Genomic DNA, 26,292 nt, shown 5'->3' with positions numbered 1-26,292 from the left:
TATATGTATTATTTATGTATTACTGAATATCTGGGTAGTATTGTTAGATATATTATTTATGTTTTTCTATATATCTTTCTAGTAATGTTTTATTATTTATGTTTTTCTATATATCTTATTAGTATTGTTATATAATTTATGATTTTATATATATAATTGTAGTGGGATCCCAACAGACTCAATGAAGGCAGCACATTCGTCTTGGGTTCAAGAGCCAATAAGTGAGTAGAACCTTTTGAAGTGTACTCGAGCTAGTGTGATTAATAAACAGTATTACAGGTACTATTACTAGATGAGTTGCATAGTATACAGTATTACAGGAACTACACCTAGTTGTGGTGCATAGTATACAGTATTACAGGAACTATAACTAGATGAAGTACATAGTATACAGTAGTACAGGTAGTATTACTAGATATTACTTCCTAGCACCAAGGTCCTAGGAAGCACCCTAATGCTGAAGGTTAGCAAGGCACCAAGGTCCCAGGAAGCATCCTAAAGGAGGTGCGTGTGTTTCAGGGCGTTGGGCATGGGAGGAACCAGAGGACGAATCTACATCAAACACTCTGCCCTGTTCAAGGTACACACACACACACACACACACACACACACACACACACACCTTGTGGTTAATAATTGCGTATAGCTATAGTAGTTAATGCTGTGAAAATTTAAGTAGTTGATGGTTCAGTGGTACATACATACATAATACATACATAGTGTGTGTAACGTGCGTGTAATGTGTTCCCAGTATGCTGCAGATGCTCAGGATAAACACTGGCTGGCAGAGAGACAACACATGAGAGCTACTGGAGGGAAGATGGTGAGAAAGATGATAATCATAACGTGAGATATGATCACAATAACATGAGAGGATCCCAATCCCAGGACACGACCATGTCAAAGCCCCCTGGGGTTATGAGTATGTGTTAAGGGGTACTCAGGTGTGTTTGTGTGTCCAGGCATACCTGCTGATCGAAGAGGACATCCAGGACCTGTCTCGCAGCGACGACTATAAGTAAGGCCTGTGTGTGTGTATATATATATATCATCAGTCTATGTGTTTGTGTATATATATCATGGTTGTGTTCCATGTGAGTGCGTGTATATTTCGTGTGTGTGTGTGTGTGTATCCTACGTCTGTATTTGTTTGTGTGTGTGTGTATATATCATGTGTGTGTGTGTATAATATGTGTGTTTCTGTGTGTCAGGGAGTGTCCAGACTTGAGGATGGAGGAGCTGAAGCCGTTCTCCGTTCCTATCTGGATGGTGGAGAAGATGCAGCGAGCCATGGAGGCCCAGCGCTCTGAGGCCCTCTGACAGCCAATCAGAGGCTCCAAGGCCCTCTGACAGCCAATCAGGGACTCAGAGGCCCTTTGACAGCCAATCAGATGCTCAAGGGGGCTGAAGATGAGCGTATCATGTGGTGGTTTTTAACGTTTTATTGTTTACTCACCTTTCTAGTATTAAATACTTTTTTTATCTAAAACCTGTAGTATTTCTACTTGTCCTGGAAGGATTTATACCGATACTGATGGTTCAGCCGTAGTGACTATGGTTCAGCAGTATTAACACTGGTTAACAAATATATCATATATAGGTCCTATATAAATATATTAAAAAAATACGATAAATATATATAAAAAGATATATAATAAATGATATAGGCCTGTTAATTAAAATAAATAAATAAAATGAATTATAAATAAAAATTGTAATACATTAAAATATATAGAAAATAAAGAATATGAGAGTTTAAAGAGGATATAAATATATATATACATTAAGAGGTAAGAGACATGGAGGATGATATTTAATATTTATTTAGAAAAGTGGACATGGTTCCATATTTACAGTAAAGACAGGAGGTGGTAGGAGGAGGAGCTTGGAGGATGAGGAAGAGGAGGTTGGAGGAGGAGGAGCGGGGTCACTCGATGCCCTCCTGTTTGTCCTTGATGGAGACCCTGAAGCGCTCCTCCAGCAGAGACAGCTCACTGATGAGATCTGTGATGGCGTTGGTGAACGCCTCCTACACACAGACACACACAAGGTTTGTTAGCGTGACCCCTTGAAGAGGACTACCTTGGTTCGACCCTCTGCCGTGTAAACACCCAAGCCAGCTTGCAACAAAGAGCCATCCTTTATCCCTAACCGTTTTAATCACCATGTAAACAGGTCATACAACCACGGCAACATGTCTCACCACCATGACAACACATCTCATCGACAGGTCTCATCCCCATGACAACAGGTCCCGGCTCCATTTGTACTCTGTCATCCCGCCTCTCTTATTAAGACTAGCGGGGAGTCATCAGTTAATAGTCTGCACTTTTCTCTATAGCCAGGCTGTGACACAGACAGGTCAGTTACCAATCATGTTGGACCTGGGTTTGCTAGGATGGCTACATGAATCCTGGTGGTGACCATCAGGGGGCAGAGTTATATATACTAGTTAGCTAGTTAAAGGTGCCATGACATGCCACCAGGTGTGGTGTGATGACATGCCACCAGGTGTGGTGTGATTAGCCGTTACAAGCCGTTTTTGGAAATCTGCCCCTTATGACATCACAGGTGGGCTTGTCCAACCAGATTACCAAAACGGCTTGTAACGGTTAATCACACCACACCTGGTGGCATGTCATCACACCACACCTGGTGGCATGTCATGGCACCTCTAACTGGTGACCGTGGTCTGGGCGGGTCAGAACCCTGGTGACTATCCCCCTGATAGTCACCTAGCTAACTATTAACTGCTAGTTATAGTTAGCTAATTAACTGGGATCTGTGGTCTTGAGGGGGTCTGAACCCTGTTGACCATCAGGGGGAGTACTAGTTATAGTTAGTCGTTACCTGAGGGCTGTAGTCCGGGGTGGTCTGAACCCGGATCACTATCTTGTGCTCCAGAGGGTGGGGGACTTTATAACCGGCAAACAGAACCTGAGGGTCCTTGAGCAGCTGCCTGCAAACACAAAACACACTTCAATTAATTTCACTAAAACACTGTAGGTGGTGACGTGCCTCGCGGGAATCAACGACACAAATCACATGAATGGTTATATCATTTACTAATCAACAATACAAAACACATGTATTTGTATACTAAAACACAAGAATAACATTAGAACTAACCTAGTTTAGCATACAGCGAGCAAGGGATAGTTACTGGTGAGTAGTTCTAGTTTTATAGTGAATGGCGCTAGTTGTACTACTGAGTAGCACAAGTTGTACTGGTGAGAAGTACTAGTTGTACTGGTGAGTAGTACTAGTTGTACTAGATTACCTAGTGAGTATCTGATGATGTTGCCCAGCGTGTGATGCTAGTTGTACTAGTCACTTGTGGTACTAGTTAGGGGGTAGTAGTTACACACTGATGATGTTGCCCAGCGTGTGGTGCTAGTTGTACCAGTGACTAGAGGTACTAGTTAGGGGATAGTTACGCTCTGATGATATTGCCCAGCATATGGTGTTAGTTGTACTAGTGACTAGTGGTACTAGTTAGGGGGTGCTTACGCTCTGATGATGTTGCCCAGCGTGTGGTCCTCCTTGTTCAGCGTGAAGAGGCAGGCGTTCGGCACCTTGGTGTCCTTGGTGATGGTGATTTTCTTCTCGCCCTCGAACAGGAGGAACGACTCGAAGGCTGGAGGCGCGTTCATATTATAACTATCAAATTATAATATTTTTTTATGAATTAATTGTGCTTTTTAACAGAGGTGTTGGAAGAAAGCACGGCGCGGTAAGATTCTGTACACAAACAGTGACGACTTCCGGTGTTATAGCGCGGCGCATGGCACTGACGCAGCAGTGACGGAGTCGATTCCGGGATCTTTCTCCGACCAATGAGGCGCTTGTGTTGTGGTTGCACATGCTTCCAGTTGACCAATCAGACCTGAATCAGGTTTAAAACCCTGATCGCTGATTGGTTCTCGCCCTAGAGAGAAGTGTTTGAATTCTGCACTGCGTCGTCGTTCAACCAGCTGTAAGTTTTACCAACACTTCTGCTAACTATTCACTATATTCTAATAAGATATTGATGTTAACTACTAACTATTCACTGCGCTATCATGCTTGATTGTCGGAATATGACGATCGTCCTCATAATGATAATCTTTAATATGATAATCTAACGGTGCATGTATTGGTAACGTTTCAGCTCTGGGCTGATCAGTGGGTAACGTTAGTTAGTGTTATACTAACTTATATACTAACGTTAGCTAACAATGTAATGAATATAATTCCATATAATGACCAAAACATCGTCACCGTAGATGTATTTGACAAATTAATGTCTTTATATTAACGCTGAACCCATGACACCAGTTATGTTCTTTATGGAGCTAACTGTCTTTGAGGTGAACTCCCATTCAAAGTATGTTAATAATCCGAGTTTGTCCTGATTCAGAGTCTCTGTGCTCCTCAGATCCCTCCAGTAAAATGTCTTCTCAGAACACGGACCCCGCCGCCGCCGCCTCTACGGCCGCCCTAAAGGGCAGCGAGGCCGGCGGTAGCGCAGCCCGAGGCTCGGTGACGAAGAGGTAACCAGCCTCCGATGCATAATGCGTTACAGTCACATTGTGTTATAAAATATAGAATAGGATACACGTTACATTAGACGGACATAAATTAATCGGACATGCATTACAGTAAACTGTAATATAACCGATAAATATTGCATATTTTTTATATATGATGGGATACACATAATATAATACTGACAGGAGTTTAATTTGAAATACATTACACATCCCACTAGCCGATGCATACATGCGACATATTAATATACGACATATTAATATACATTTTATGATACATTATTATGATTCTGATAAACATTGCATTATACATAACATCATTATATCATTGAACAATCTGTTGTATACCACGTGATATTTCTGTATGAAGTTTTATTGGAAATGTTTTCTATTAGATATTGTTTTATATGGGGTGGCCAGGAGGTTTTGGTATTTATTGTGTTTTTTCTTCTTCATTGGCAGATTACAGCAGGAGCTGATGACTCTTATGGTAAACGGCTGATTCTTTGAGTCTAACATTAATTAACCTAATAACGTATATCTAGTGACTAACATGTATCTGTTTTTGACTTTGTATTCTTAATCTGCTTGGTAGAAATAAATATTTAAATTGAATTATCTTTGAAAAGTTCATTAAATTTCATTGCAGAGGGGAAGCCTAGTTAGCTTTGTTAATTACGTAGGTGTAATTTGCTAATTATCACGTTAAATGACGTCAGGGATCCGACAGGAATGTTCAGTTGAAGAAGTGAAAAGCGGTCTAAATCCTTCCTTGACACGTAACGTGGCAAAGATGTTTGATATTTCATAGATATTTTCAGATGGAATGATGTTGGAGCATGTGAATTTAGATGGACTGATGTTGGATCATGTAAAGTCAAATGAATTGATGAGCGGTCACGTGAATTCAGATTAATTGATGTAGGATCCTCTGAATTAAGATTAACTGATGTTGGATCATGTGTATTCAGATGTCGGGTGATAAGGGAATCTCGGCTTTCCCGGAGTCGGACAACCTCTTCAAGTGGATCGGAACCGTCGACGGAGCTGTAGAAACGGTAGGCCATCATATGAATAAAGATAGACTGGTAACATTCCATAATGCATTGTAGACTAGTAGATATTTTACTGGTAACGTACCATAATGCATCGTAGACTAGTAGAAATCATACTGGTAACGTACCATAATACATTGTAGACTTGTAGGTATTATACTGGTAACGTACCATAATGCATTGTAGACTGTAGTAGATATAATATACTGGTAACGTGCCATAATGCATCGTAGACTAGTAGATAATATACGTACCATAATGAATTGTAGACTAGTAGATATTATACTGGTAACGTACCATAATGCATTGTAGACTAGCAAATATTATACTGGTAATGTACCATAATGCATTGTAGACTAGTAGATATTATACTGGAAATGTACCATAATGCATTGTAGACTGTAGAAGCTATTATACCGCTAACAATTGCCATACCGTGGGTTATGGTAAACTGGTAATATGCCTAGTGGTAATGAGTGATTGTTAGTGGTAACAGGCTTTCACTAGTGGTAATGGGCTCTAACTAAGTGATCTTCGGTACCTAGTAGTTACTATCGGTTGCTCTTTATTTACTGGTAATGTGCACTCACTAGTGGTGACGTGCTGTACCTAGCTGTAACCCGTGCTAACCCGCGGCGTTGTGCTGTACCTAGCTGTGACCCGTGCTAACCCGCGGCGTTGTGCTCCAGGTGTACGAGGGGCTGCGCTACAAGCTGTCCCTGGAGTTCCCCAGCGGTTACCCCTACAAGGCGCCGCGGGTCAAGTTCGTCACGCCCTGCTTCCACCCCAACGTGGACGAGCAGGGCTTCATCTGCCTGGACATCCTGAAGGACAAGTGGTCGGCGCTGTACGACGTCAGGTCCATCCTGCTGTCCATACAGTCGCTGCTAGGAGGTAACGCTAGCCTGGGTATACCCATGCTGTAACGCTAGTTACTAGCTCGTCACTAACTGTTAGGAGGCAACACTAGTTACTAGCTCGTCACTAACTGTTAGGAGGCAACACTAGTTATTAGCTCGTCACTAACTGTTAGGTGGTAACACTAGTTACTAGCTCGTCACTAACTGTTAGGAGGTAACACTAGTTACTAGCTCGTCACTAACTGTGAGGTGTGGATTGAGTATATGACCCGACTTTAACCGCGGGTGTTCAATAATGTTTTCCCTAAACAAAGAGCCTGCCATTGTTTGGTTTATTGATCCACATGCATATTACTGTTAAAAGGCTGCACTCGGGAGCACGCTGAACAGGTGGGTCACAAGTAAGGCAAAGTGTGCGATTGGATAACCGCTTGAACCCGTCTCCCCGCAGAGCCCAACAACGACAGTCCTCTGAACGTGGCCGCTGCCGAACTATGGGACAACCAGGAGGGTGAGTCATAAACTACTGCTCGTCTCTTAGCGGCCTTTACCACCATGGACACGCCCGATCTCGTCTGATCTCGGAAGCTAACGCCTCGTTTCCACATACGTACATTCTCGTATGCGATCCAACCCTCTCCGACCGAAAGTCCATTCATTCCTACGTGATTCTCCGTAATGTCAGTTTTTCCTCCGAGACTCCCCCCCCCTCCGTAAAATTTCTGTCCGGTATGTCCCTAACATACGTTCGAAAAATGTGTATCTTTCGCCGTCGTTTTACGGAGATACCGTATGAAAGTTTTTATGTTTTTCACAAAACATGCAAGTACCTGGCAGGCCAAACTCCTCGCCGATCTCTTTCCAAGCCTGGTTGGTTTTGTTTTTATCTCTGTATATGTCGACCCTCATGTTCCAAAGTACCGGTCTCCTAAAAACGGCCATTATCATACGTTCCCCCATCTTTTTGGCTGTCCGTAAATAAATTCATGTCAATACGTAAAACACTAGTGACCCCTTCCGTAAATTTACGGAAGCACGGATACGAAAAACATACGTATGTGGAAACGAGGCGTAAGCATGTTCGGGCCTGGTTAGTACTTGGATGGGAGACCGCCTGGGAATACCAGGTGCTGTAAGTGGTGTCGGGTGGTGGCCAATAGGTGGCACTCTTCCCTCTGGCCTTAACATCAGTCCCTATGCCCCTGTGTCGTGACGGGGACACTGTGCTGTGGAAGGCGCCGTCCTTCGGAGGAGACGTAAATCCGAGGTCCTGACTCACTGAGGTCATAAAAGATCCCAGGGCACTTATCGCAAAGAGTAGGGGCTTCCTCGGTGTCCTGGCCCAACCAGGCTCATTCAATCTGGCCCCCTAATCATCCTCCTGTACAATTGGCTGACTCATTAATTCCCTCAATCTCCACCTCAAGCCGGTGTGTGTGGTGAGCGTTCTGGCGCAGATTGGCTGCCGTGCGTCACCCAAGTGGGTGCTACACACTGGTGGTGGTTAGTGAGGTCCCCCCTTCACTGTAAAGCGTCTTTGAGTGTCTAGATAAAGCGCTATATAAATTCAATCCATTATTATTATTATTATTATTATTATTAGCCCTGCGGTCTTCGTGAGGGCTTCAGTTCGCAATAATATATACAACGAACCACCTGATGCCGCCGTTTCAAATCCATTCAAAAAGCTTTATGGCACGACTATTGTTTTCAATAGTATTACCAGTGCATTGTTTATCTTTATTTTTTATACTTGATGGAAGTATGTTTTCTTTCCTTTTGTACTTTGTTAATGCATAATAAATAATAAAAAAATATATATATTTTTTTTTTATACATTGGTAGTCAGGGCGGGACCCTATTGTTGTTATGGCGGCTGCCTTAACCATACAGTGCTGGGGTAAAACACTGCCTAGTATGGTGAACTACTAATGAGCTCTAGTGAACTACTAATGATCTCTAGTGTGGCGAAATACTACTTTGAATAAAAGCGTCTGCTTAATGGCCCTGAATGTAAATGTATTAAAACAATATAAAGATGAATCAATGTCTCTTGTTTCAGCGTTCAAAGCCCACGTGAATGCGGTCTTCAAAAGCTGAACCACCATTTCTCGTCCTGTCTGAGTGTGTGAGGCCTGTCGGCTAGTGTGTGTGTGCGCGTGTGTCTGTGTTTGTGCGCGTGTGTATGCGCTTGTACAATATTTTTATGTTCTTTGCCCTGTGTCAATAAAGATGCGTTTGTTCTACCGCACCCCTGATGTTGTATGATTACCGATAGTTTTATTATTATTATATATAATTATTAATAAAAGTATATCATTAAAGATTGTCATTGCATATCGCTGTATGATGGGGGGGGGGGAAACCCTGACGTCCACGCCGTTATACTCTAGGCGTCGTCAAGTTTGTTTCTAATGGACGAGAGAAGTCCTTATCCCCGTGTGGCAGAGCGCTGGTCAGGACCAGGGATTGTCCAAACAAAACCGAGTCCAATGAAACAGTCAGAAGCGAGATAGAAAAAATAATTCTCTGAGACCAATTTCCTGCTTTATAGTTTTTGTGTGAAGCTAGAGACACGGTATGTCATCCATTTTATTATTAACCATTATTTGTAAGGATCAAATTAGGCCGTATTATTTACTTGCGGTACCAATGGTTTTAGGTGGGGAAATATTCTCGATCATTGAGGCAGGATATGTGATTATTATCCATGGCGCAATTGGAGCATAATTATGTAAATGAGTGCAGAGATGATTTGCAGTTAAATAATTTCTTGGGACCTCTGAAGAACTCTATTTAAAGTGAAAATGTTGATAGTGTGGGAAGGTAAAAGATTTAAAATAGGTGACGTATGGTTTATACATGTCAAATACACGTATTAACATCAGTGGTATATAATTACAAATCGTTGCTTCGTCATGTGCACACAGTCGGAACCACTATCCATTTGACATTTTCTTAATTTTCCTGTACAAAGAAAGTACACATTAAGTAAAATATTGTTTATTATTGCATGTGAAGCAGTGCTAAAATAACCACAATAATAGGTGTTTTTCTCTTTAACCCTAAAATGACTTGTATACCTTAGGGTTGTTTGCTAGACTAGCATGTTGTTCCTCTGACGGCCTCTAGGTGGTTCACGGAAGAGACTAGCATGTAGCTCCTCTAACGGCCTCTAGGTGGTTCACTGGAGATGCTAGCATTTAATTCCTGTAGTAAACTTTGTGGTTGACAAATACATTTTGATAAGATAAAATATTTCTTAGGTTCTCATTAGCTGGGTGCTTTTCATGTTTTATATCTTGTGAGGTTCTGGGTGACAGTTTAATTATATGTAATTAAAGGAACATTCCTGTACAAACAACTGTAAACAAACAAAAGAATATCTCCCCCCTGGCTTCACCAAAAAAGTATTTTACCAATATAATTTGTTATCAACTCAAACTGTTTGACAAAGGGAGGCCCTAGCACAATCACTACGCTAAGGATGAAGTACCGTGAGCTAAGCCCTTATTGCAAAGGCTGAGAAATTTTCTTCCAAACTTAGTTGTGTTGGGCTTTTTGGTTCTTATGGAGCACAGGGGTATGTGTGCTACGGAAAACCCCCTCAGCTCAACTGTCAGCTACAAGCTAACCACAGCTAGCTCCCTGGCAGCTACAAGCTAACCGATTAAGAAGCCTGATTGGTGCTCTGATGCCATCTATAGGGTTCAATCCTATTGGCTTGTGATTCTAGGGCTCTGATCCTATTGGCCATTTGATCTCAGGCTCTGATCCTATTGGCTAGTTAATCTCAGGCGCTCGTCCTATTGGCTAGTTGATCTCCGGCTTTGATCCTATTGGCTAGTTGAGTAAATAGAGCAGACAGCCCAGGCGGCAGCAGGAAGGGCAGCAGGAGTTCATCTTGTTATCATTGGAGACGACCTCCAGCTCCATCAGGTCCTCCACGCTGTCCTCCATCAGGTCCGCAGCCTCCGCCCATGCCTGCTGGGTCGCCTCCACAGACCAGAAGGGAACTGAGACCTGGAACCAGAACCACAGACCTGGACCTTGAAGAACCACAGACCCGGATCTTGAAGAACCAAAGACCTGGACCTTGAAGAACCAAATACCTGGACCGTGAAGAACCACAGACCTGAACCTTGAAGAACCAAAGACCCGGACCTTGAAGAATCACAGACCTGGACTTACCTGAATCACAGACCAAAGCTTCACTCCTGGAACCACAATACCCACAGACCCACCAGAGACCAGGATCACATACCTGGAGCAAGACCAGAACTGTACACCTGGACCAGAACCACAGACCTGACCATCCACCAGGACCACAGACCAGGACCAGAACCAGAGACCTGACCATCCACCAGGACCACAGACCAGGACCAGAACCAGAGACCTGACCATCCACCAGAACTGTACACCTGGACCAGAACCACAGACCTGACCATCCACCAGGACCACAGACCAGGACCAGAACCAGAGACCTGGACCCAGGTCGGGGGAGGAGTCTACCTTGAGCTGCATGTCCTGCAGCAGATCCTCCAATCCTGTGATGTGATTGGTCAGCCCCGGGCTTGGCTCCTCCTCCACGGTGATCCAGGGGGTCTGGACCGACGCCGCGCACGCAGCCACCCCCGCCATGGTGTCACTTGACCCTGTTAGTAGTCACATGACCCTGTTAGTTGTCACATGACCCGGTTAGCAGTCACATGACCCTGTTAGTAGTCACATGACCCTGTTATAAAGTATTATAGTCACATGACCCTGTTAGTAGCCACATGACCCTGTTATAAAGTATTATAGTCACATGACCCTGTTAGTAGTCATATGACCCTGTTATAACGTATTATAGTCACATGACCCTATAATAACTTATTAGTCACCTGACCCTGTAAGTAGTCACATGACCCTGTTAGTAGTCAAGTCACATCACCCTGTTAGTTGTCACATGACCCTGTTATAACGTATTATAATCACGTGACCCTGTTATAATGTATTATAGTCACATGCCCCTTTTAGTAGTCACATGACCCTTTTTTACAACGTATTATAGTCACCTGACCCAATAGAACGTATTATATTAAGGGTGGCCCCTTATTTAAACTGATGAAGACCCCATCGGTGTTCATCCCTGAGATAGATGTTCTGGCGGGCTGACCTGTGTTGACCAATGCGCGTCGATCACAGCGCTGAGTCAGTGGAAACCGTCCAATCAGGCTGCTGGCCTTCTGGAGGTCGAGCAGGAAGTGCTCGAGCGCGGACAAGAAGAGGACCCAGATTCGCTCTGCGCTCTCTCTCTCCCCTGGGGAGGGCGAGCTAGGGTCACCTTCGGCCAGCAGGCCCACCAGCCGTCGGGATAACCCTGGGGGGTCAAGGTCAACACAGAACCACCCACTGAGTGTGAGCGCGTATGTTGTCGTGGGACGTTGTCTGCACCAGACCACATTAACACCGATCATACCAGAGAAGAACTTACTAGAGGCTAGACAGACAGGTAGACAAACAGACAGGTCGTACCAGAGCAGATCTTGTAAGCTAGACAGACAGACAGACACACAGACTGGTAGACAGACAGACAGGTTGTATCATAGCAGATCTTATAGGCTAAGATAGACAGGTCGTACCAGAGCAGATCTTGTAAACAGGCAGACAGGTAGACAGACAGACAGGTCGTACCACAGCAGATCTTGTAAACAGACAGACAGGTAGACAGAAAGACAGACAGACAGGTCGTACCACAGCAAATCTTGTAGGCTACACAGACAGGTAGACAGACAGACAGGTCATACCAAAGCAGATCTTGTAGGCTACACAGACAGGTAGACAGACAGACAGGTCATACCACAGCAGATCTTGTAGGCTACACAGACAGGTAGACAGACAGACAGGTCGTACCACAGCAGATCTTGTAGGCTACACAGACAGGTAGACAGACAGACAGGTGACAGTCGTACCACAGCAGATCTTGTAGGCTACACAGACAGGTAGACAGACAGACAGGTCGTACCACAGCAGATCTTGTAGGCTACACAGACAGGTAGACAGACAGACAGGTCGTACCACAGCAGATCTTGTAGGCCAGCACTCTGCTCTCCTCCATCTCCTCTCTCAGAAAGCTGCCGTCACAGCTGCTGCCCAGAGCGGACGACAGCTGCTGGAAACAGGAAGTGACCCGGCTCAGAGCTTCCTGTCCGCGCTCGCACTCACCCAGCTGCCGCCGCCGCACCTGCAGCTCGTCCACCGACCGCCGCCACCGACTCATCTGGCAGACAGACGGGTAGAGAGACAGTTAGACAGCCAGATACAGAGACAGCCAGGTAGGTAGAGGGACAGCCAGGGAGAGAGACAGACAGGCAGGTAGAGAGACAGACAGGCAGGTAGAGAGACAGACAGGTAAAAAGACAGCCAGGTAGAGAGACAGGCAGGTATAGAAACAGTTAGACACCCACTTTGAGAGACAGCCAGGTACAGAGACAGACAGCCAGGTACAGAGACAGACAGCCAGGTACAGAGACAGACAACCAGGTAGAGAAACAGACAGACAGACAGGTAGAGAGACAGCCAGGTAGAGAGACAACCAGGTAGAGAGACAGGGAGGTCCGCCTCCCTTTACCCTTTCTGTGTAGGCCCAGCTCTGGTCCTCACCAACCCCCTGTCTCCTAGTAGTCACCTTGTGTCCTTCTCGCCTTCTTTCCTGCCACCTTTTGTCCAAGCCTCCTTGTATCCTAGCTAGGCAGCAGGAGACGTGTGCGTCCTCAGAGTCCCAGATAACCTCTGCTCCTTCGAGAGGAGGCAAGGTTTCCAACACAGGTTAGGCTCCTCCCCTCCCCCCCCCCCTCCCCTCTTTCCACTCTCCTTTCCCCTCCCATTCACCTCTTCTCTTCCCAGCCTCCTCGCTCCTCCCCTTTCTTCTCCCCTCCATTCTCTCCTTCTCTCCTCTCCTATCTCCTCTCTCGCCCTCCTCTCCTCCTCTCCCCTCCCCTGTCTCCCTCCTCCTCCCTCCACCTCTCCTCTCCTTCCCTCTCCCCTCTATGCTCCCTTCCTCTCCTCCTCCCCTCTCCTCCCCCCCTCCCCTCCCTCCCTCTCCTGGGAGATGGGAGGACTCCCCCGGCTCCCTCTGTTAATTGCCTCTCGCCCCTTGTGTGATTCCCTCTCTCATTACACGAGGCTGGCTGTCTTCCTCTAACCTCGACCTGATGGAGGAGTTAAGATACTGGGGGAAGGATTTAATAGGATATAGCTGTAGCCTACAGCTATATCCTATTAAATCCTTCCCTTATATCCTTAAATCCATCCTTATATCCTACAGCCTGTAGGATATAAGAAGTAGCCTATGTAGTCTTATTCAATTATTTTATTTTGTGTTCACTCTGTCAACTGTCGTTGAGTATTTAGAACAGAGTTATAGAAATCTAATGTATGATTATTATTATAATATATATTTTATATTAGATCAAATTAAATTGTTAAAACCGAATATATATATATGTGTATATATAGACAGAGGTGCTGCCACATATTCAGAGGTCCACTATGACCTAACCAGAAGAAACAATCTGAGATCTTAGTTTTGTGTTTTATTAAAGATAAAAATAAACATTCACTGACACAGACATGACCCCACATCTAACAACTTCAGGCCCCGTTAAAATCCAAAAAGTCTTGTAATTGATTGACTGTACAGAAGCGGACACTGCCATGGTGTGGTCATCTGCACAGCTGATGAAACACTGGGCGCTGACACACAGAAGTTACACTTTCCAAGCAGCATGTCCGTCCTACGTTAGTGTTGCATGGCAGCTCAAATGACACAAAGAAATAATTCTTAAAATGAAACGTGTGTATGCTCGGAAAAATAAGCCGCTCTGAAGAGCACTGTTTAACATGAGACCAGTTACTAATCCAGAGTCAATTCTGTTTTAAAATCAAACCAGTTTCACAGCTAGTCAACTCTGTTTTTAACCTGAAACCAGTTTCACACCCAGAGTCAACTCGGTTTCAACATGAAGCAAGTTCAAAACCAGATTCAACTTTGTATTAACATGAAACCAGTTTCACAACCAGAGTCCAATCTTTTTTTACCTGAAACCAGTTTCACACCCAGAGTCAACTCTGTTTAATAAACCAGATTTACAGAAAAAGTGGAGCATCCTCTTCATGTGTGCGATTTAGATCTGGAAAAACTGGTTACCATAGTAACACCACAATGTTCTACAACTCAATGCCGACCATATTTATACCACAGTGTTCTGGAACTCACAGGTTGCCATAGCTACACCAGTGTTCTAGAACCCACAGGTTGCTATGGTTACTCCACAGTGTTTTAGAACTTAAAGGTTTCCATAGTTACCCCACAGTGTTCTAGAACTCACAGGTTGCTATAGTTACAACACAGTGTTCCAGAACCTACAGGTTGCCATAGTTACACCACAGTGTTCTAGAACTCACAGGTTGCCATAGTTACACAGGGGTTACAAGAATTACGTACAGTTTGGAACAGTGGTTACCATAGTAACAGGATCTTGACTGACAGTTTATCTAAATGAAGATGTTGGATAGCCTATAAATGACCAGAGTTACAAGGAGGTTGCATTTAAGACATGAACTACACAGAAGAGTTTAAGATAAATAACACCATTCATATGGCAACCAAGACTAAGGTCTATAAGTTCAGTTGAAACGTATGTGTAAGGACTGAAGTGGGACCACATCGTGTCTATAGTAACCATATCATCATCCCGTATCCTCTGCACGGTGGTGATGTCCTTATCCAGTCTCCTCCAGGTGAAGCTATGTGTCAGTAATTGCTGGTGATTGTAGCTTAGAAAGGCTGGGCTGTTGTCCATGGCTCAGAGAGAGGGGTGCTGTGTGACTAGTCTTCAATAAGTGGTAGGGTTGGGGTACGGTAGGGTATGGCAAGGTACAGTAGTGTAGAGCGGGGTACGGTATGGCAAGGTACGGTAAGGTAGAGCGGGGTACGGTAGGGCGGGGTAAAGTAGGGTAGGGCGGGGTACGGTAGAGTACGGTAGGGTATGGCAAGGTACGGTAGGGTAGAGCAGGGTAGGGCGGGGTACAGTAGGGTAGGGCGGGGTATGGTAGGGCGGGGTGCAGTAGGGTAGGGCGGGGTATGGTAGGGTTGGGGTACGGTAGGGTAGAGCGGGGTACGGTAGGGCGGGGTACGGTAGGGCGGGGTACAGTAGGGTAGGGCGGGGTACAGTAGGGTAGGGCGGGGTACAGCAGGGTTGGTTACGGTAGGGTAGGGCGGGGTACGGTAGGGTATGGCAAGGAATGGTAGGGTTAGGGTAGGGTGGGGTTAGGGTACAGTAGGGTAGGGGTACGGTAGGGTATGGCAAGGTACGGTAGCGTTAGGGTAGGGTGGGGTTAGGGTAGGGTGGGGTTAGGGTACAGTAGCGTTAGGGGAGGTTGGGGTTAGGGTAGGGTTAGGGTACAGTAGGGTTAGGTACGGTGGGTTTAGGGGTAGGGTGCGGTAGCGTCAGGGTAGGGTGGGGTTAGGGTACAGTAGCGTTAGGGGAGGTTGGGGTTAGGGTAGGGTTAGGGTACAGTAGGGTTAGGTACGGTGGGTTTAGGGGTAGGGTGCGGTAGCGTCAGGGTAGGGTGGGGTTAGGGTACCGTAGGGTGGGGTTAGGGTACCGTAGGGTGGGGTTAGGGTACCATAGGGTGGGGTCAGGGTACGGTGGGTTCAGGGGTCGGGTACGGCAGCGTCAGGGTGCGGTGTTGCGGTGGCTCAGCGTCTCCAGCAGCTCGTGACAGAGGCACTGGCAGAAGCCGTAGAGGATGCAGAGCAGCAGGGTGAAGGGAACCAGGCTGACCAGGACCACCCCCAGCCACAGCTGACCAATCATCAGCAGGTAGATCCCGAGGGGGAGGGAGCTGAAGTACACCTGCAAACAAACACTCGTTACCAGCGCCGTCGGTTCATCCAATCTGCCTTCACCGTCCATGTTGCTATGACAACTGAACGTCACCTCATCTGAGGGTTGCAGACAGTGTACTAGTTCAATTATTATGGAGGGGATTGTTTACTAGCTAAAGTATTATGAAGAAGATTGCGGATTAGCACTAGCTTAAGTATTGTATGATGTAGCAGTTTATAGAGCAACTAGTTTCTAGTTGAAGTATCATGAAGCTTCTCCATCATACTTTAGCTAGTAAACAATACGCTACTTAAAGTATTATGGAGCACATAGTGTACTAGTACTAGTTAAGGTATTATGAAGCACATTTGTTACTAGTACTAGTTAAAGTATCATGGCACACATGGTCTACTAGCACTAGTTGGAGCATTATGTAACAGATTGTGTACTTTAACTAATACGAGAATACCATGAGCTCCATGATACTTTAACAAGTACACTATGTGCTTCAGGATACTCTAACTAGTACGAGTACACAATTATGAAGGACATGGTGTACCAGTACTAGGTAAAGTATGATGGTGCACTAGTTAAACTAGTTAAACTAGTTAAACCCATGCGCAGGACGCACCAGGCAGAGGGCCCCCAGCAGGCAACGCGGGAGGCTCCGGGACGTCCACGCGCGGCACTTGTGCGTGGAGGCGCTGCAGGGCAGCGAGGACGGGTACAGCATGTTGATCACGCTCAGGGAGTCGGACGACTCGCCGGGCAGCTGCATGATGGTCAGCACCAGGCAGTCGGAGGACGCCTCGCCCGCCGCGCCGCCCCTCTCCGCTCCCTCCACTCCTGCAATCAGACAAGGCCTTTACTGCCCCCCCTGTGGACGGACGGACACCAGACAAGGCCTTTACTGCCCCCCCTGTGGACGGACGGACACCAGACAAGGCCTTTACTGCCCCCCCTGCGGACGGACGGACGGACACCAGACAAGGCCTTTACTGCCCCCCTACGGACAGACAGACACCAGACAAGGCGTTTACTGCCCCCCCTACGGACAGACACCAGACAAGGCCTTTACTGCCCCCCTACGGACGGACACCAGACAAGGCGTTTACTGCCCCCCCTACGGACAGACACCAGACAAGGCCTTTACTGCCCCCCTACGGACGGACACCAGACAAGGCGTTTACTGCCCCCCCTACGGACAGACACCAGACAAGGCCTTTACTGCCCCCCTACGGACGGACGGACACCAGACAAGGCCTTTACTGCCCCCCTACTGACGGACGGACACTAGACAAGGCCTTTACTGCCCCCCCTGCGGACGGATGGACACTAGACAAGGCCTTTACTGCCCCCCTACTGACGGACGGACAGACACCAGACAAGGCCTTTACTGCCCCCCCTACGGACGGACACCAGACAAGGCCTTTACTGCCCCCCTACGGACGGACGGACACTAGACAAGGCGTTTACTGCCCCCCCTACGGACAGACACTAGACAAGGCCTTTACTGCCCCCCCTACTGACGGACGGACACTAGACAAGGCGTTTACTGCCCCCCCTACGGACAGACACCAGACAAGGCCTTTACTGCCCCCCTACGGACAGACAGACACCAGACAAGGCCTTTACTGCCCCTCTACGGACGGACAGACACCAGACAAGGCCTTTACTGCCCCCACTACGGACAGACACCAGACAAGGCCTTTACTGCCCCCCTAGGGTTACTGCCACCCTCTAGGGATAGAGGGTGAGGGGGTTAGAGGGTTGGAGGGTAAGAGGGTTGGAGGGTAAGAGGGTTGGAGGGTAAGAGGGTTAGAGGGTCAGGGGGTTAAAGGGTTGGAAGGTCAGGGGGTTAGAGGGTTAGAAGGGGAAGGGTTAGAAGGTCAGGGGGTAAGAGGGTAAGAGGGTGAGAGGGTTAGAGGGTTAGAGGGTGAGGGTTAGCGGGTTAAGGTACGAGGGTGAGGGTGTGAGGGTGAGGGTGTGAGGTCATCGTGTGAGGGTGAGTCTACCAGTCAGGCTGTCGGGGCTCAGCACCACCTCGGTCCCGGGGGGCAGCCCGCTGCGGCCCAGCTGGTCGTGGCAGGACAGCACGGCCAGGACGTGGCGGTCGTCCTCCATCAGCCACACCTGCACAGAGAAACATCTGGCTGGGGCCACACATCTGGGAGGGGCCACACATCTGGGTGGGGCCACACCTCTGGGTGGGGCCACACCTCTGGGTGGGGCCACACCTCTGGGTGGGACCACACCTCGAGGGAAGGAGCAAGGAGAGAGATCGGACCACTGAGCAGCTTCAGCTCCAGGGCCTTTCAACCTTCCCACTTTGAAGCAAATCCAGTCGGCTAAAGTCTTGGGGCGTGTTCCCATGAGGGCTCACCTCCTCGTCGGGGATGTAGGTCTCATGACGACAGAACGGACAGCTGACCATCGAAGGAGACGATTCCCCTGAGAGACAAGAGAAGGGTCAGGAGTAGGACCTGTTCCGGGTCCACTTCCTGTGTGCGTCGTGTTAGTGTGAAGGTTTGCTCCTTAGACTTTACATTAACAGCTAAAGTCTGAAAGTCTCATTCAGGGTCAAAGGGGGCATTTTTATTTTCTTCCCTTTATTGTATTTCGGCAAATTGTGTGAGAGGATGAGGGAGAGAGAGGGCATTAGGGCATGTCGCGGACATATCAATCATAACTACAATATACAGTTATATACTAATTATATTAACCTTGTATATATAATTAGTATTCACATTAAAAGGAATTGTATACATTCTCCTTGTACCTAGAGATACCTCCCTTCCTCTCCGAGATTAAGCCATTAAGATTGTTGTCATTTGCATTGCCATTCTTGCCACAAAGTCTGATACTTATATCGACTGACTTCTTCATTGTGGAGGTTCCTTTAACTGTTTGCGTCCCTGCGCGCAGCCTTGCAGACATACCCACTTCACCCAGTGTTTATTGCAGTTTAACTTGGCCTCTCCCGCCAATCCTAAACTCTCCACTATGCTCACTCCGAAGCATCTTTGTGACCTGTGTATTCACTACCCAAAATGAAAACGTTTCCCTATAAGAAACTTGGTCACCCATTGGCTCACAGAATGTATCCTTAACGTTGCTGCCTGTACTTTCCAATGATCATGCTCTAATGTTCAATCTAATATTTAGCCGGCAGACGGGTCCTCAAAATAAGTTTCTCTTCATCAGGGAGAGAGAGGGGAGGGGGAGAGAGGGGAGGGGGAGAGAGGGCGAGGGAGAGAGAGGGTTAGAGAGAGAGGGCTAGGGGGAAAGAGGGTTGATGGGGAGAGCGGGGGAGGGGAGAGAGGGCTAGGGGGAGAGAAGGTGAGGGGAGAGAGAGCAAGGGGAGAGGGTGAGGAGACTCACCCACGTCCACCATCTTCTTCAGACACTTGAGGCAGACCCTGTGCAGGCAGGACAGTAGCTTGGGCCGACGGCTGCGGCTGTCGTAGCGGTTGTAGCAGATCTTACACTCCAGCTCCTCCACGGTGTACACAAGAGACTGGCCCCACATCTCCACCTGCAGGGTCAGGGGTCAGCGTTCGGTCAATGGACGGCCTTTACACAGCGCCTTTCTAACCAGCGACCGCTCAAAGTTCTTTACAATGTTGCCTCACATTCACCCATTCATGCACACGTTCACACATTCACATATATAGCTGTAGATCGATGTGTAAGTATGTTTGTGAGGTTATTACCTTGCTTTCGGCGGCAGGGCCAGACTCCGCCCCCGGCAGCTGCTTCATGTTATTGGCTGTTTCCCAGGCACCACCAGGAAGTAAGGTTCATCCAATCTGAAGAGAGGATTGTAATAGGTTATACCTGATTAGTAAGGACACTAGGCAGGTATTACTCAGGTAGGCGGTGGTCATGAAGACATGTTCAACAACGATACTCAGTAGGTCAGCAACAATACTCAGGTAGGCTGTGGTCAGTAACAATACTCAGGTAGGCTGTGGTCAGTAACAATACTCAGGTAGGCTGTGATCAAAAAGGCAAGTGGTCAACAACTGCATTACGGTAGACTGTGATGGTGTTATTGACATTTGTACAGTGCTAATCCTACTGGTTATTAATACTTAACAGTATTCATATCGCTGGACAATTTCAGTTTTCATCTCAATGTAGGTTTCAGATCGGTTATCAACACTTTGGGCACGAATAAAGAAATTAAGTGAAATACATGGAATGACGGACGCTCGTCTATCATCACCATCATCATCATCATCATCATCATCATCCTCCTGAAGTAGGGCAGCTCCTGCTGCCACGTGATTGGCTGATATTTAAAAGAACGTGTGTGTGCGTGCGTGTGTGTGTGGGTCGTGTGTTCTTTACCTGTTGGAATGTTCCTTCCTGTCCGTCTGTCCTCTGGCAGCACCTCTCCTGCCCACTGCAGCAGTTCAGCGGCAACAGCTCATTAACAGTCCCTTAACGTCCGGCTCGTGTATCAGGGCTACAAAGATGCTAACGGAAAGATGCTAACGTGCCATCTTCCTCATCGTCATCTTCCTCGTCGTCATCTTCCTCATCATTTTCCTCGCCGCCTCGCGGGGTCGGTGAGTCACTTTAGATCTCGAGCGGGCATCCCAATCACTGCAGCATCAGCACCGATGCATCGCTCCCCCTCGGTTGTCGTGGCAACGAACCCAAGGTGAAGCAGCCCGTCCGCTGCCGCGCCTTCTGCCCCCGTGACGAAATCACAAAGTTATTTTATGTAACTTGTTTGTCCATTTGTGTTTTCAGAGGACTAGCGGGTTATAGACACGCATCTTATGTAAAATGAAGTTCACGGGACTTCTGAAGTGCATGAAGTCATCGGATGAAAAATCACTTTGGGGAGGGAAGGTGGGTCACCGTGTGTGTGTTTTTTTTTTAAAATGAAAGCGTCTTATATTTTACAGTATTTTATTTATTTTAATTCAGGATCAGTTTAGAAAGGTGCTGCAATCGATGGGAACTTTGTAATAAAGGAAAAAAGGGGCGACGGAGCAAATATCGAATTGCACTTCGTCTCCCCTCCGTCACTTCCTGTTTCCCTTCCTCCATCACTTCCTGTAACTCTACTTTAAAACCCAGCGGCCCCGTTGGAGCTTCGCGGGTCAATTTTTGAACATTTTTGGCGAAATCCGACTGATATCGGAGCCATCACAGCCGCTAAAATGGTAAGTCTTTGTTTTTCCTGTCGATTTATTTGTTTCAGTTGTCTTTTGAATCTCATTTTATTTTTCCGATGATTGAATCACGGCAGATTTCGCGCTCTGCTCAAACGTACACTGAACGATGGCCGCCATTCATTGTTAACGCGTTTCTGTCCTGCAACTTTTCAATGTCTGCGTTCGTCTAACCGATACTTGTTATCAAAGTGTTTATTCCTTTCTTCTACAGAAACCTTTTTATTATCGTATAACGTGTCTCCAGAACATTGGCGGGAGGGAACGATCTTCTAGCCATCCGTTTACTAACCCATTGCATAGGTTCCTACTGTATAGAGCCTGGAGCTCTTATTGCGTTATATGGGGGTACTTTTAAACGTGGTTCCAGATACGCCTTTGTGTTCGAGTCCCACGTATCTCCGTTTCTTCGTGTTTATAAATGTACAACTCGTATGACGGAAACATTCATTGAACAGCATGTTGTCAATAGCAGTTAAATAGTTTGTATTGGTGTTTTATCTCTGTAATGGAGTCTAGCCCAATCCATGTTCTTTCCTTCAGTCCTGTGAACATACACAGGCTTCCATTCCTTGTAAGTCCCATCTAAATCGATATGAAACAGTCTAACTTGTAACGTAGTGAAAGTGTAAAGTCTGTACATATTAAGACACGTTTCGTGTCTCTTCCACGCCTCACCAGGAAACGGCTGAATACGATCCTTTTGCCTACATTCTTTATTTGTACAAGCTAGACACGAACATGCATGAATAAATCCTTGGACCGAAACAAACATGGCATCTAACTTCCTGGTCCAGTCCTCTTCCGGTTCCGATTTATGCACGCAATCATACTTTATACAGACGTGCATTGTAATGCACATGCATTCACAATAATGAATTTATCCATGCGTCTGAACTTGCAAAGATTTTACCACTTGGAACGTTTCATATATAGAGAGTGGGCTGGGACTCCTGACAGCTAGATTTGAGTAAAATATAACCATGTTTAGGTGCAATATCAGAGGTGCGATAAAAGTCTTTCAGTTTTATTGTCTACTTGACCTTGTCTGTAGGATCATCCAATCGGTGGTCTTCCCCTATCCTCAACATGAACCCAACTTTGAGACTCCTTTCTTTGTTCTTATTCGTTATACATCTTGTATGCATTGCATGATGGGAAATGAAGTTCGACTTTTTTCATGTAAACCAATGTTGACCAAAGGTATCACTGTGTGTGTGTGTGTGTGTGTGTGTGTGTGTGTAGACGGTGGGAAAGAGCAGCAAGATGCTGCAGCACATCGACTTCAGGATGAGGTGCATCCTGCAGGACGGCCGCATCTTCATCGGCACCTTCAAGGCCTTCGACAAACACATGAACCTCATCCTCTGTGACTGCGACGAGTTCAGGAAGATCAAGTAAGACCCTATCCACACTAGCAGCATGATGTCTTGTCACTGCCATATCTTATGAACGTCAGCATGAAACCTCTCTAGTAACATCTCCTTCTCCGCGTAATGTTTCAGGCCGTATTTACTTCAGCGTAATATATATCAATCTTATCGAATGCGCTGTATCCAGGTTTCAGGACACTCGTTTACAGAATCCCCAATATTTTTGCCCAGGCCGCTCTATTCAGAATCAGAAACACTTTTATTACATCTTATTGTACAGTACACAAGAGTAAAAATCGTAGGCTTCTATTGGTTCTCATCGTACGCCTTGGCGCCGACCACCTAGCATCTCACCTCGCTCAACTCGCATGACGAGAGCTTAAGCCGGCTGACTCTCGGCGACCACCGCCGATGCTGGATACAACCTGTGGTTCGGTTTGTAGTGATGCTGCATAAATGCACACTACAGTTAAGCAGAAGTCTACCCCTTTAACGGGAGATGGTAATGAGCTGATGGTGGTCTGACCTAAGGAGGAGACCAACGTCAGACGGGGGGCTGCCGGTCAGCGGCTCTGCGAGGAGAGCGTTGGCCTCCACGCGTATCAGCTCCATCTGAGCAGCAATACGTTGATGATTGAGAAATGTGTATAAATATAATATATTCATATTCAATGTCTTCATGACGGCCATGTCTTTTCCATGGTGTTGCCCTGAAGACGGTTTGTTGAGGTGTGTGTAGGGTTGTGGTGACGCCTTGTGTGGCGGCTGGTTGGTGTGATTGTGTTGACTGTTGGGTGTTTGCGAGGTTGTGTTGGAAGTCTTTGTTGTGTGGTTGTGCTGACGTCTCGCCGTTTGTTTGTGTGCAGGCCCAAGAACTCGAAGCAGCCGGAGCGCGAGGAGAAGCGGGTTCTGGGTCTGGTTCTGCTGCGGGGGGAGAACCTGGTCTCCATGACGGTGGAAGGACCACCCCCAAAAGACGTAAGACCCCCCCCCCAAAAACCATAAAATCACTCATCCGCCTGACCCCACCCCAGGATGACGTAGACGTCTGACCTTCGCCCTCGTCTAACCTTTGACCTCTTGTGTTCCAGACGGGCATCGCCAGGGTTCCGCTGGCGGGCGTGGCCGGTGGCCCCGGGGTCGGCCGTGCCGCAGGGCGTGGCGTGCCGGCAGGAGCCCCCATGCCCCAGGCCCCCGCGGGTCTGGCAGGACCCGTCAGAGGAGTGGGCGGGCCATCGCAACAGGTAACCATGACGACCACTCGAGTGGCGCATGTGGCGTGTGTGTGTGTGTGTGTGTGTCTCTTATGGGCAGGTCAGGGCTTAAACGGTTACCGGTTTTCCATCTTAACCTAGTTTTATTATACAGTAGTTAAATATACAAAGACTGTGTTAGATTGTAGTCATAAAGTGCAGTTTGTTGACCGTGGTTCAACTGAAGCTAGCGACGGCCTCCCAGGGGCAGCATGCAGCGCGGCAGTGTTGTTTACGTCACGAACACATGGCGGCAGGCAGCGACTGTGTTCCAGAGACTATCATTCAGCCTCCTAAGAGAACTGAAGGTCCTTTGACATCAGGCAGGGCACAGAAAAACAAGACGCTGAGAAAGTGATGACAATCATGTCAACCATTAACCTCAGTGACTGAACCAATTTGCAGAGTACCCCAGTAAGAATCTCGTAAATGACTGGGATTCGTTCCACAGCCTACTGGTCATCGAGTTGGACCTTCTAGGGCGCCTACACTAGTGGGTCGGTCAGTCATGTGACTCACGTACCGTATGTTTTGTGTATCCAAGGTGATGACCCCCCAGGGCCGGGGAACGGTCGCCGCGGCAGCAGCCGGCGCCAGCATCGCAGGAGCGCCGACGCAATACCCTCCGGGCCGAGGAGCCCCTCCCCCAATGGGCCGCGGAGCCCCGCCCCCTGGTGAGTGGCGCTCTGGTGGTGGACTGGTCGTGGTTTGGGGGGACTGGTGATGATGTGGTGGGGGGGTAACTGGTGTTGGTTTTGGAGGTTTTTAACACCCAACGTTTTGGCTTCACAGGAATGATGGGACCACCCCCCGGCATGAGGCCCCCCATGGGCCCACCAATGGGAATGCCTCCTGGCCGCGGAGCACCAATGGGAATGCCCCCTCCTGGCATGAGGCCACCGCCCCCTGGGATGAGAGGTAACGGTTCTTCCGGTGCCTCAATAATGGACGACTACTGATTAGGCTTGGGCTGCGTCAAGGTTTAGAGACGAATGCAGAGGCGCCTTTCTGTGTTCTTCAAAGCCACACACGCTCACTGATTGACTGCGTGTGTCGTACATCTTTTCACGCTTGCCGTCTGGTCAAGTTGCTGCTCATAGGTGTGAGATTTAAACTGTTGATAACAAGAGAGTTAAACGGTTGTAACGGTTAACAATCCTCTCAGTTTGTAAGTCCTTGAGCGTACGTATTGCTCTGTAAACACAATCAAAACAACTGCGTGTGTTTTTGCAAGCCCTATTGGAGAAAACTTTCTAGTTAGTCTGCGCTTATCGGGGTTGGCTGAAACAAAGATACAGCTTTGGTCGCTGCTAAACGCGTGTTTGGAACAGAATGGATGTTCATTGATGGCCAACCGCCCAATATACAAAACGTACACACTGAGCTTATGAGCGAAAGAATAATGGCTGAATACCATCTCAATAGACATCAATTAACCTGTTGCCTAAACAAATGGAATCATTAAAGTATTGACACGTACAACATCCTTGATGGCTTCATCACAGTCCTAAAGCGATCTCCCAACAACCAAGTGACGGGTCAGTTGGTCTGCCACAACAACATCCTGCTGTGACTAAATCTGTATTTAAAGCAAGCAAATGGCCTTTTCCAAGTTGAGTTTTAGACGCAGAATTGTAGGGCTACATATCATGCATAATATAGTTCCTTCACCATCGGTTCAGCTATTTCTTTTTATATTTTCCACAAATACCATATACACAGCAACGTGAAATTAAAAAAAAGATCCCGTGCAAGCCTTCTACCATGGAGACCATGTGTTGTGTCATGTGACCTCTGTACTAATCTCAACTCTCTATCCCTCTCTCTAGGCCCGCCTCCCCCAGGCATGCGCCCCCCAAGACCCTAAACCACACCCTCTCCCTCCACCCCCCACCACCGCCTGGCTAGTTGTATAGTTTCAACTTTTGTGTTTTATGTTTTTTTTAATAAAGAGTCCTCGGGACATTTTGACTTAATTCTTTGTGTCTGCCTCTTTGTTAACTTGTTACACAACTTTAACACAAAAAGAGAAAACATTTCTAAGTATATGGTCTTGCTACTATAGATGGTTATTCACTCCTACAGAGATGGGTAATGCCCTTTGTATAACAATAGAGATGGTTAAATATACTCTAACTGCTTTAGAGCTGATGAAATA

General features: G+C 47.0%; 6 protein-coding genes across 10 annotated transcripts in view; 3 read left to right on the top strand and 3 right to left on the bottom strand.

Moving 5' to 3' along the window:
* LOC115557248 (deoxynucleotidyltransferase terminal-interacting protein 1) overlaps window positions 1-1,489 on the top strand; it is a 5,211-nt gene extending 3,722 nt beyond the window's left edge. For 4 of the 5 annotated variants that reach the window (XM_030374918.1, XM_030374916.1, XM_030374919.1 and 1 more), the window contains exons 10-14: window positions 163-221; window positions 520-580; window positions 752-823; window positions 963-1,018; window positions 1,212-1,489. In XM_030374918.1, coding sequence (XP_030230778.1) covers window positions 163-221; window positions 520-580; window positions 752-823; window positions 963-1,018; window positions 1,212-1,320 — 357 coding nt within the window. In that variant the 3' untranslated portion in view covers window positions 1,321-1,489. Of the gene's footprint in view, window positions 1-162; window positions 222-519; window positions 581-751; window positions 847-962; window positions 1,019-1,211 lie in introns of all 5 variants that reach the window. The other variant, XM_030374920.1, reaches the window with a different exon arrangement.
* Window positions 1,490-1,805: 316 nt separating this feature from the next.
* Window positions 1,806-3,786, bottom strand: polr2j (RNA polymerase II subunit J). Its single transcript, XM_030375466.1, has 3 exons — window positions 3,511-3,786; window positions 2,851-2,959; window positions 1,806-2,029 (listed from the first exon to the last, which is right to left on the bottom strand). Exons 1-3 carry the CDS (start codon window positions 3,651-3,653, stop codon window positions 1,928-1,930), a joined length of 354 nt encoding a protein of 117 aa, XP_030231326.1. The 5' UTR covers window positions 3,654-3,786; the 3' UTR covers window positions 1,806-1,927.
* Window positions 3,787-3,884: 98 nt separating this feature from the next.
* ube2c (ubiquitin-conjugating enzyme E2C) lies at window positions 3,885-8,702 on the top strand. The gene is made up of 7 exons (XM_030375465.1): window positions 3,885-3,976; window positions 4,418-4,532; window positions 4,992-5,019; window positions 5,501-5,587; window positions 6,274-6,478; window positions 6,896-6,955; window positions 8,507-8,702. The coding sequence occupies exons 2-7, from the start codon at window positions 4,432-4,434 to the stop codon at window positions 8,542-8,544; spliced, it is 519 nt and encodes a 172-aa protein (XP_030231325.1). The 5' UTR covers window positions 3,885-3,976; window positions 4,418-4,431; the 3' UTR covers window positions 8,545-8,702.
* A 729-nt stretch (window positions 8,703-9,431) lies between these two features.
* On the bottom strand, window positions 9,432-13,205 carry LOC115557344 (regulator of G-protein signaling 9-binding protein). Its single transcript, XM_030375099.1, has 5 exons — window positions 13,115-13,205; window positions 12,505-12,706; window positions 11,603-11,806; window positions 10,957-11,099; window positions 9,432-10,467 (listed from the first exon to the last, which is right to left on the bottom strand). The coding sequence occupies exons 2-5, from the start codon at window positions 12,704-12,706 to the stop codon at window positions 10,288-10,290; spliced, it is 729 nt and encodes a 242-aa protein (XP_030230959.1). The 5' UTR covers window positions 13,115-13,205; the 3' UTR covers window positions 9,432-10,287.
* A 2,849-nt stretch (window positions 13,206-16,054) lies between these two features.
* Window positions 16,055-21,269, bottom strand: LOC115557560 (E3 ubiquitin-protein ligase RNF182). The gene is made up of 7 exons (XM_030375456.1): window positions 20,673-21,269; window positions 20,033-20,128; window positions 19,701-19,854; window positions 18,703-18,770; window positions 18,335-18,452; window positions 16,951-17,165; window positions 16,055-16,346 (listed from the first exon to the last, which is right to left on the bottom strand). Exons 2-7 carry the CDS (start codon window positions 20,078-20,080, stop codon window positions 16,167-16,169), a joined length of 783 nt encoding a protein of 260 aa, XP_030231316.1. The 5' UTR covers window positions 20,081-20,128; window positions 20,673-21,269; the 3' UTR covers window positions 16,055-16,166.
* Window positions 21,270-21,272: 3 nt separating this feature from the next.
* Window positions 21,273-26,110, top strand: snrpb (small nuclear ribonucleoprotein polypeptides B and B1). The gene is made up of 7 exons (XM_030375457.1): window positions 21,273-21,499; window positions 22,754-22,905; window positions 23,748-23,859; window positions 23,973-24,125; window positions 24,679-24,808; window positions 24,918-25,052; window positions 25,964-26,110. The coding sequence occupies exons 1-7, from the start codon at window positions 21,497-21,499 to the stop codon at window positions 25,999-26,001; spliced, it is 723 nt and encodes a 240-aa protein (XP_030231317.1). The 5' UTR covers window positions 21,273-21,496; the 3' UTR covers window positions 26,002-26,110.
* The last annotated feature ends 182 nt before the right edge of the window (window positions 26,111-26,292 follow it).

Source organism: Gadus morhua, chromosome 13 (assembly GCF_902167405.1).
Source record: "Gadus morhua chromosome 13, gadMor3.0, whole genome shotgun sequence".
NCBI lineage: Eukaryota > Metazoa > Chordata > Actinopteri > Gadiformes > Gadidae > Gadus > Gadus morhua.
This window is presented reverse-complemented; position numbering and strand designations above follow the sequence as displayed.